Raw genomic sequence first — 10537 nt, forward strand, 5'->3', positions numbered from 1 at the left:
AAGGCGGTTTGTTGCTCCATTATTGCACTGTCCGCCTCACATTCCTGCACTACTACTACAATTACTTACTGCTGGTCCTCGACGGTATCACCTCAATATCCAATCATACTCATGATTTACCTTTTCTTCATAACATCCACCTTCATCTTGTTTCCCGGGTTGAAATCATAGTTCCAGGAATCAGCTGCCCCCCTCCCTTTCACTCATCTTCCGCCTCCCCCTTTCGTTCTCCTTTGGCTTTACCTTTCCAGGTTCCTTTCCAGGTTCCTTTCCCTTCCTATTCCCCACCTCTCTTCTGTGCATCACTCTTGTTTGTTCGTCCGGGGAAAAACCTTCACAGCCATGGGGCCCCAATTTTCATCCGGTTAAGTCATGAATGACTGACCTCCGAGAGAGTCTCTGACCCTGGAAATCATGGCCGACTTCTCTCGATTGCCCCCCCGAGGCAACACCTCCCCAGCGCCGCCGCCTCCCCCACCTCCAGCTCCCGTGCAACAAAGTCACAAGTATTCGAACCGCGCGGCCAGTGCTTTGGCAAGATTTGCCCAGCCTTTTTTCTCCGGGTCTCGACCTCCCAGTCCGCATACGCAAAGTGGTCGTGCAGATCTATCTGCTGGTCCCCGTTCCACTAGGTCCAAGTCCTTGTATAGCTCTCCACTCCCCTCCTTCCCCCCCGCCCTTCCGAGATACTGCTTCCTCGCCCTCGCTCGACTCTTGCCCTACCTCCCCCTTACTTCTTTCCTCCCCATTAGTGCTTTGGCTTTACCTAGTAATTTGGTCCCGATGACCGGGGTGACAGAAGCTCTAAGCATCTTGAAATGTGAAAGGTGAATGACTCTGACATCTTCCTTAGACCTGGTGCTTCTCAGACGATCTCTCATAAGACTGGGATTCCTATAGCTGCGCTAGATATATCTCCCCAGCGGACACATGCAGTTATCGGCGGCAAAGAGATTTTGAAAACGATCCGTGTCTCGCCGGATCATTCGTCCGAGGAATTCAATCTTCGCAGTGCAATTATTAGCTATTCTTCTACTCATCATGTTGGGAGTGGGCTTTCCGCTCGGCACAAAGACCAGCTGACGGTTAGAGATGTGAAGTGGTCACATGGTGAGCATGACCAAATCATCGCCACCGCGGTGGCCAATGGCCGCATTGTTGTCTACGATCTGTATCGGACTGGCTTAGAATGCTGCCGGTTTCAGGGCCATAGCCGTCAAGTTCACCGCCTAGCCTTCAATCCATACCATTCATCGTGGCTGTTGTCTGGAAGCCAGGACTCTTCGATCCGCATGTGGGATTTGCGGACAGCATCGGCAGAACGGGGCGTCTTAGTATGTGGAAGTACGGAATTATTCAACGGTAACAGTGATGCTATCCGTGATATCAGATGGTCACCGACCGACAGAGTACTGTTTGCAACAGCCACAGACAGTGGAGCTATACAACTGTGGGATTGCCGCAAGACCAGTGCGCCGTTGATGCGGATTACTGCTCATGATCGCCCCTGTTATTCGGTAGACTGGCATCCTGATGGAAAGCACCTTGTCAGTGGAGGCACAGACAGGCAAGTGAAGGTTTGGGATTTCTCCATTTCAGCAGAAAGAAGACAGAAGCCGGCCTTTCAGTTTCGCACCCCTCAGGCTGTTCTCAATGTGCGCTGGCGGCCCCCATCATGGGCGAGGGAGCCGGAGGGAGCAGGTGATTGGCAGTCGTCGCAGGTAGTGACATCTTACGACAAGGAGGACCCCCGAATTCATCTCTGGGATCTTCGCCGGCCCCACATTCCCTTCCGCGAGTTTGATCGTTATGACGCTCACGCCACCGATCTGCTTTGGCATTCGAAGGATCTGTTATGGACGGTGGGTGAAGCCGGCGCTTTTACCCAGACAGATGTTCGATATGCCCCTCAAGTGGTCAATCAACGGTCAACCTGTGCTGTTGCTTGGAGCCCAAGTGGAGAAGTGCTCGCCTTTGTCCAGAAGCGTCCTCGACGAAGTGCTCTCGGACCCAGCACCGCTGAGGCTGTAGGCCCTCGACAGGACGAGAGCAGCAGTGGGGAAATCTTGAGTCAGAGCCCTGTGGACGATTTCCTTGATGACGCCCAGCTCACCTCGACGCGGCATCGATACAGTAAGTCAAGTAGCATTCGACCGTCTAAGTCCTTAGGCAGTACTCCCCCGAGTGCATCGGAGCTTGTTCCTATTCTCCCTCTAGAAAGGTTATTGTCCCAGATCAAAACCCCAGAAGTACGTCAGCTCGGGGTTGTTGGAGGGATCCCGGGAGCCACACTGGATCAGGATACATACCAGTATCTAGCTTCGCACTATCATCCTCTGCTCGATGAGCCTGACATTCTTCCCAAGAGTTCTATACAGTCTTTGCTTGAATCACTTGGCCACAATGCCCAGTGCTCCGAAGATATATCTTTATTCAAGCTTGCTCAGACCTGGCGGGTCATCCAGTACGCGGTCATCCAGGAGCTTGAACTTAGGGCGAAGCAGCAGCCCCCCTCGCTCGATAAGGGACTTCGGGTCATGAAGAAACGTCCGTCGAAAGAAGGGCCGGTCGCGGAAAAGCAGCGGACAATGGAAGACGGTCGACAGGACAAATTCAAGAACAAGCTGATCAAGAGCGTCATTGAGAGCGATACATCAAAGCATCCTCTCACTGATACGGAGGGTGCTTCGACTGTGACCACCCCGCTTGCGCAGCCCCTACCTGATTCTCCACTCGGGTCTCTGGATAGTTCAATATCCCACATGACATCCTTAAATGATACTACAGATATTCAACCTCTTCCTGCCTCAGTCTTGAGTCCCAATATCGGGACAATGTCTTCAAACGATTGGTCATCGGTATCGGACGTTGATCCTCGGCCAAGCCGCGACTTCAATGAGAGCCGAGAGCAGGTAAATAAAGGCGCTCATTTTGCGCCTGAAAGTTTACCACCTGATTTCTTGCGCCCTTCTGTAGCCCATGATCTGGCAGATGACCAGCGATCTGCACCACGAGCCATAACCGGCAGGACAGACTGGCATACCAGAAAGCCTGCGGGTATTCCAAAGGACGCTTCTGCAGTGGATGATTATGATTTGAAGTTGGAGGACAAAAGAGCGGCAATTCGTGATTACAGGCTTCATCCAAAAAAAGTACTGACCTTGGAATCTCGGATGGAATCTGCCAAGCCCCCAACGTTTCATCGCCAAGAGTCATCAGAAAGCTTCCCAATGTTTTCCGCATCAACAGAAAGTTCACATCCTTCTAAGTACATGGGCACCTCCCTTAATTCTGCTGCAAGACTTCATGATGCAGCGGGGACCGTGAGCCGAGGCAAGCAGGTGGATATACCCAGTTCAAACAATAACAGAACCAGGAGTAGAGGAGCATCCATCCTAAATCCTGACATCGCGCATGAGACAGAAATGCTCAGCAGCGAGTCGTTCGAGGAAGAGCCTCCAGGCTCTGATACTATTCATCTTGACCGGCCGTCCAGCCCCCCTCCGCTCCTCAAAGAGAGCCAACCATTGGAGTCTCGTACTTTCGAGGACAGGTCTCAAACATGGCCCATTGAGTGGGGTGCTCGGAGCACCTCTGGAGTGTTGAAACAATTTTCGGACGTCAGCATTCCAATCATTCCCGATACAACCACTAACAAGCCCTGGAGTGTTGAGATACTGTTCAAGGAGGCGATCAGACACTATCATAGTGGCGCTGTTGTTGACATCCAGTCTGCTGCTCACCTGCTCCTAAAGTTGCGCGCTCTTTTTCAGGAATGCGACAAGATCCTTCCCAGCGAAGAGACTGAATTCATTCTCAAAGCCTACAACGAACAATTACTACGACAGTCAATGTACAAGGAGGCGGCCGAGCTCCGGCTCCTCTGCGTGCCGTCTTACCCAGCAGTTTACGAATATGCCCAGGCGGACACATACATGAACGTGTTCTGTTTCTCATGCAAACGGCCATATGAGAACCCAAAGAGTGACAATGGGCGATGCTATCGTTGCAACACCCCACAGGATCCGTGTGCTATCTGTATGAGTGTTGACCCTCCTCCAGAATGGATCGCAGAGCTATCGATGTCCTCGGATCACCCCGATCTTGGGTCAGGATCACCATATACCTTGTCCGCTTCGCATTCCTCCTTGGAAACAGAATCTATACCTCAATACGAGTTACAGCAAATGGACGCAATGTTCTCCGAAAATACTCAACCGCGTCGGCCCAGAGGAGCCACTCTCTGGATGTGGTGTCAAGGCTGCGGCCACGGCGGACATCTAGCTTGCATCAGTACCTGGCTAAGTGATGTATCCATCAGCGAGGGTGGCTGCGCGACCCCGGGGTGTATGCATGATTGTGGGCCAGGGCCCCGCCGTGAACATAACCGGTCTGTTCTGCTAGAGGAGTCCAAGAAACGAGATTCCGCTGGTCGCAAAGCAGGTGCAGGCTTTGTCAAACGAGACACATGGGCCAAAGGGGAAAGCAGGGCCGTGGAGAAGGTGCGTGGTATGTTGGGGGTTGGTGCATCAGCTGGAAGCACTTCGACCACGGCTACCACCAGCGCTGGGCCCAGTGGAGCCTCCTCTACCACGATGTCTCCCAAAAAGGTGCGACTAGTGACACCTAGTGAACAAGGGAAGCCGCGGCGAAGTGGCCATCGGACAAGCTTTGGTGGCAGCGGCAGTGGGCTGAGCAATTGATACTGAATCTATCCATACGAGCGACCGACGTCATTGAATCGGCAGAAGGCCGAGCCGATCTATCTTTTTTTCCATGTTTCTGTCTGTCGTCTCATCTTGTAAAGTGAGGCTTTAGCACCCAGCCTCGAATTGCCAGTGGACAGAAGTTCCAACGGATCGATAATGATGACTGTACATAATATAATGCGCCTACATTGTAGTAGTAATGTGGATGACCCAAGAGAATGGTATTCCTGCCGCCGGCCTATCCAAAATACAACTTCTAATTAACCAGCACAAAACTGTGTCCTGTGCTTTCAACTCATGTTAGTAGTCTCCGGAAAGCCAAGTTCAGAATTTTCGTTTCTTCTTGGCTGGAGCTTTGGCCTTCGCCTCGAGTTGTCGTTTCAATTCATCCCGCTTCCTGTCGGCCCGCTGCTGTTCACTCTCCTCTTTCTCTTGTTCCGCGGGTAGTGTCAATTCAGGCTTTTGTTCCTGAGATACTGAAAGGGCTGCTCGCGGGTCTGCTAGTTCTGCAGTGGCTCCTTCGGGTGCATCATCCGAGTGTTCTAATTTGGCAGATGACGCAGCGTTTGTTGGTGGTTGAGATTCCGCAGTGCGCTTAGTAGAGCGTGCAACACCTCCTATCACCCCCAACCGACCGGGCCGTTTGGGCGGGGTCTGGGTCTTTGACTCAAACAGCTGGTCTGATGGTGGTTGAGAGGGTTGCCGATTTGAAGATGATGGCAAAGATGGTGGTTGCTCTTTCTTCTTGCCGCCTATGATTCCAAGGCCGCGCTTGACTGGTGCTGGTGCCTTCGGTTTCGGTGGTGGGGGTGAAGAGAGGTCGTCGTCTCCGTCTGTCTCAGAGGCGGTTGCATCGCTATCTGTTGCTCTGGAGGGAGGTATTGATGGCTTGGCTCTCCGTTCTGGGATGTCGACCTCTGAAGCAGAAGAGGGCGGTGTCTTCTCTTTCGACTGTAGTCTTTTCCTGCCGCCGATTACACCAAGGCCACCACCTTTAGTAGTCTTCCGTACTGTTAAATGCTCCGACCTTGACGGTGATCTCGTCCCGTGCCCTGTTGAGCTTGGCTCCGCACCAGGGCTTGGACTTGACGTCTTGACTGTGGTGCGTCTTAGATGCGGCGGTGTTTCTTGTCGCTAGGGCGAGAAAAGATAGTGAACGCTGAACTGCTTAGAAAGGCCGAGCGGGCTGAAAAAACATACCTCAAAGTCGTCGTCGTCGTCATCCTCATTTCCACTATCAGTGTCAGTCTCGAGACCACCATCAAACTGGCGCTTCTCTACGGCAGGCTTCCGGGGCTCATTGTCGGACGACGAGTCCACGACTGCAGTTGAGAGCTGCTTCCACCATCCGTCTGCTGGGGCAGTGAGGTTTCGCACTCTATCGGCAGCACCAACCCCGGAGCCAGTGGCTTCCGTGGCAAGATTGGCCGCGGAGCTGAGCTCGGGAAAGGATACATTGGTCTCGCGAATCCAGGAGTCCTTGTCGAATGGCTCGACCCCTTTGATGTATTTGGCAGTATGTGACAGCATCGTGTCTTTCTGTCCCGGACGATGACCGGAGACGCCAGGGAAGACTGTGCCAATGTCGATACCTAGAGCTTCGAGCTTGTCGAAGAGCTTCCCTAAGACCCAGTCTTTCTTCATCAGCTGGTCGATCAAAACCTGTTCCCGCGATTGCCATACGGCCTCAGATTTGACCAGCGGCAAGAGCAGATGGTCAGTAGTCGTAGAATGAGGGTTCTGGGATAAGTAAAACCTCCATCGGAGAGGGTTGAGCGGAGCCGGGAGCTTTGTTGTGGTGAACAGGTGTAGGTTCGCACCCTCTGAGCCCCGGCTGAGCGCAGCACTATGCCCAGAGTCATGATGCAGCGCCTCTTCTATCTTCTGTAGAAGCACTGTAAACTGGTCGTTATCTTCACTGGGGTCAATGGTGGTGTCGTCTTCATCTGCTCGTCGCAGTATAGATTTACGATCCAAATGTTCCGACCACATGTATGTAAGGTCGGTGATATACAGCTCGTATCCGTCCACAGTGAAGGTAAATTGATATAAGAGAGTGGGGACATTGCCAGAGGATGAGACATGCAGTCTCTGCCATCTCGAAGGCATTTTGACCGCGACTGGTTGGGTTTGCTTTAAATGGTAAGTTGAGAAGTAAGAGCCGCTATTTAAGGCACCAGCGGGTTGGTAGGCAATAGATTAGATGCACGTGCTGATAGAGAAGGTTTGCCGCGGCGGCGGCGCGATCGATTGACCTTCCTGGTGCGGGAACCTGTCAACCCGATCTCTGGACTATCCGATAACAGTGCAACTTGGAAAGCCTGCTCCTCATTTGACAGCCACTGAACAACCCTGTTCGTTCTTCTTCTTCATTTCTTTTTGTTTTACTATCGTATACTCACGACGAATTCGGATTAATCCTGGGCCTCCCCCCAACAGGATGTCATCGCGATTTCCCGAGCGAGCAAGCTCGAAGCGCAGCCGTTCTCGCTCCCCGTCGCGTCATCCTCAGAAGCACCCACGCCGATATGACGACCGAGACCAGCAATACGACTCCAGCAGGGCCTGGAGAGGCGAAGAAGGTCGTCCGTCGCAGTCGCGACCGCGGATTATGAAGGACCAGGTGCGGCTCAATCAGCTTCAGGAAGATGAGCAGGTCCGAGAATGGGTGGCGCAGGAGGACATCTTCGTTCTCAAGCAGGCCAAAAAGAAGGCAGAGATCCGGGTGAAGGAAGGTAGAGCCAAGCCGATCGACTGGCTCACTGTTACTCTACGGGTGATCGATCCTACGAGGAACCCTCTAGATGATGAAATCGCCGATTCGGAGCTCGATCTGGTGGACCCCGATGGTGTCTTTGAAGGACTGTCGCCGGCACAGTTGCTGGATCTAGAGAAGGATATTGATACTTTTTTGAGTCTGGAAAAGAACTCGCAGAATCGGGAGTTTTGGAAGGTATGAAGTCCCCTTTGGTCTTCCGGCTGGCCAGAATGTTGTTTAGACGATGCTAACCACTATCCTTTCTGGCACAGACGATGAAGGTCATCTGTCGAGATCGCCAAAAGATCACCGGGCCTGAAGGTCGAGCGCTCAGCTCCGTGGCTTCCGACATCAACCGATTGCTGAGTCCCAAGTCCTACGAACAACTTCAGACACTCGAGGTGCAAGTTAGGAGAAAGTTGGATTCGAACGAACCCATCGACACAGACTACTGGGAAGAACTTCTGCGCAGTCTCACTGTTTGGAAAGCTCGCGCCAAGCTGAAGAAAGTGTTTCAAGATGTCATAGATGAGAGAGTTAAGGGGCTGCGCACACAACAGTGCGAGGAGGCCGAATCTGTGCGAGCGAAGCTCGCTCCGCTGGCTCCCTTTATCCGGCCCCCCTCGGGGAGTAACGCTCAACCCGATCATCACGACTTTGAAGGCCTCGATCCGGACCCATTGCTTCAGGTTCGTCCAGAGGACAAGATACTGGAGATTGTCGATGAAAGTGCTTTTCTTGGTCAAGTGGTCAGTCCAATTTGCACTATGTATCATAAATCAACCCTCGAAAGACTGATGCCAACACTATGCAGGCCCGGGAACGACAAAAAATCTTGAAGATGGGATTTGTGCCGCTGCGCCAGCGACATGCGGAGAAGCCTTCGGCTACTCCCCTGAACCAAGCAACAAACATGCCAGTTCCTAGTGCCCTAACTAGGTTCTCGGCCATTCCAAACGATGACTTTTCTCAAGCGACCAAGGCCCTCTATGAACGCGAATTGGCGAAGGGAGTGAGTGAAAATGAAGAGATCTTCACTGGCGAGGAAGCTGTAAGCTCCGGCGCCCAACCTTTGTGGGCAGGCAAGTATCGACCCCGCAAGCCGCGGTACTTCAACCGTGTTCAAATGGGCTACGAGTGGAACAAGTACAACCAAACCCACTATGACCACGACAACCCACCCCCGAAAGTCGTTCAGGGCTACAAGTTCAATATTTTCTACCCAGATCTGATTGACAAGACCAAAGCTCCGACCTACCGTATTGAGCGGGAAAATGGCCGCAAGCGCGGTCAGTCCTTTGCGGAAGCAGGGGAAGAAGATACATGTCTCATTCGTTTTATGGCCGGCCCGCCGTATGAAGATATCGCCTTTCGCATTGTGGATAAGGAGTGGGATTACAGTGCCAAGCGAGAACGCGGTTTCAAGAGTACTTTCGACAAAGTACGTGACATCCACCTTTTTTCGTATAAAGAAAATGAGAATTGACGGTGTCGGCAGGGAATTCTGCAACTACATTTTCAATTCAAGCGGGTGAGTCGAGTCCCTTACCGACGTCTCATCCCGGTGCTATACTAACTCGATTATCCAGATCTACTACCGGAAGTAAAATCAAGGCGATTCTCGGAGTTCCGGCGGTATGGAACGCACAGAAAACCCTAGCGTATGCCAGAGGCAAAATATCGTCAGGTTTGGGTTCCACAGGGACGAATTCGTCCGCGTACAGCGAAGAGCCGTTCTCGCTCTTCTGATTGGACTGCAAACTTAATCCATCTGATCACGTATTGGACTCTATCCCAGCCAAGCTAAGACGTATCATATTCGATCTCAAGCTACTACATGATCCGGCGCGCAGATCGTGGTCTCCACTCACGGGATACCTGTCGATGCTTAATTACACTGCACTCGAGATCTGTATATATTCGGTCAGAATTGCTTTCCGTGCCTTGACTCTCTCCAGCAAAGGCTTCCCCACCCCGGGCAGCGCTGGTGTATATCACGTGCAATAAATCAGAATTGAGTCGGGGGACCTCATGCTTCCCTCGCATGGTCGTCGTGGAGTTGGGAATGGTGGTAACACTGATGCGGCTTTGGGGAAACATTGCGTATTGTTCTAAGGTTCCGGCTGGACGGGGAAACCGGGAGAAGCAGTGGTGTACCTAGTAACTGCAGGACAACTCTCTGAAAACTTCTCATGGCTTGAGGAAGAGGGAAAGGAGAGGGGTTATCTTCGATTCTGAGAAAAGTTCTGCATCTAATTTCTATTCGTACTATTTCATTAGTTAGTGCGCCTGTTTTTCTTTTTCTTTTCTTTTCTTTTTTTTTTTTAAGAAAAATTTTGTTTTTCTATTTTCGTTTTTGGTGGATGGTAGAATGTATCTGCAGGCTTCCGGTATCGCCATCCTCATAATACGTGCATGACCCCGGCCCATTTGGCGCGGCAGGCCACCTAGAGACCGCTATCGCAAGCCCCCTCGGACTAGATCTAGCCTCCGTTTGGGTATTCGTGATTTCATGGTCTTTGACTGCGCTGCAAGTGGACTAGAAGACCAGTTCGGTTTCACAACCTTATGAGGGGGGCGACTCCCGCGGTTGTCAATGCAGCTACATTTTCAACACATGATAGAACAGGTGGGCTGGTAGACCATTGATATCATTCTCATCCTTTCCTGAATATTGTCCACCATCCTCTCTCTCCCCGCTCCTCCTCCTGGGTTGTGGAAGAGACGATTCTTGACATCTTATTCAAGCTCATCCTTGTTCTGAAGGACTAAACATGTGCAAAGACGGACTGATCGCAAGCTTACAAAAGAAGAAAGAGGGTTAGTATGAGAGAAAGTCAGACATACCGAGGGAGGGACTGATACCGTAGACAGACCCCAAAAAGAAAAAGAAAAGGAAAGGAAAGAAGAGACCAAAAAAGACCAAGCTCGTACTGTACATTGTGAGCTGGCATTTTCTTTTGCCTCGCAGCTTCAATTGCAAGATCCGGCTCCCTTCGTCTCAGTGGTCACACGTCTATTTTTTTTTCTGATCTATTCGAAGGCCTTTATGGAGCCAACCCCTCCTAAC

General features: G+C 51.8%; 3 protein-coding genes across 3 annotated transcripts; 2 read left to right on the forward strand and 1 right to left on the reverse strand.

Moving 5' to 3' along the window:
• Nucleotides 1–414: 414 nt before the first annotated feature.
• ASPACDRAFT_23239 (WD repeat protein) lies at nucleotides 415–4703 on the forward strand (the record flags this gene model as incomplete). Its single annotated transcript, XM_020199179.1, has 2 exons — nucleotides 415–644; nucleotides 854–4703. The coding sequence occupies 2 exons, from the start codon at nucleotides 415–417 to the stop codon at nucleotides 4701–4703; spliced, it is 4080 nt and encodes a 1359-aa protein (XP_020059462.1).
• A 330-nt stretch (nucleotides 4704–5033) lies between these two features.
• On the reverse strand, nucleotides 5034–6818 carry ASPACDRAFT_40444 (uncharacterized protein; the record flags this gene model as incomplete). The annotated part of the gene is made up of 3 exons (XM_020200752.1): nucleotides 5034–5653; nucleotides 5721–5817; nucleotides 5910–6818. The coding sequence occupies 3 exons, from the start codon at nucleotides 6816–6818 to the stop codon at nucleotides 5034–5036; spliced, it is 1626 nt and encodes a 541-aa protein (XP_020059463.1).
• Nucleotides 6819–7149: 331 nt separating this feature from the next.
• On the forward strand, nucleotides 7150–9043 carry ASPACDRAFT_23824 (splicing factor cactin; the record flags this gene model as incomplete). The annotated part of the gene is made up of 4 exons (XM_020199228.1): nucleotides 7150–7662; nucleotides 7740–8216; nucleotides 8282–8908; nucleotides 8966–9043. 4 exons carry the CDS (start codon nucleotides 7150–7152, stop codon nucleotides 9041–9043), a joined length of 1695 nt encoding a protein of 564 aa, XP_020059464.1.
• Between the last annotated feature and the right edge of the window lie 1494 nt (nucleotides 9044–10537).

This window comes from Aspergillus aculeatus (assembly GCF_001890905.1).
Source record: "Aspergillus aculeatus ATCC 16872 unplaced genomic scaffold ASPACscaffold_3, whole genome shotgun sequence".
In the NCBI taxonomy this organism is placed as follows: Eukaryota; Fungi; Ascomycota; class Eurotiomycetes; order Eurotiales; family Aspergillaceae; genus Aspergillus; species Aspergillus aculeatus.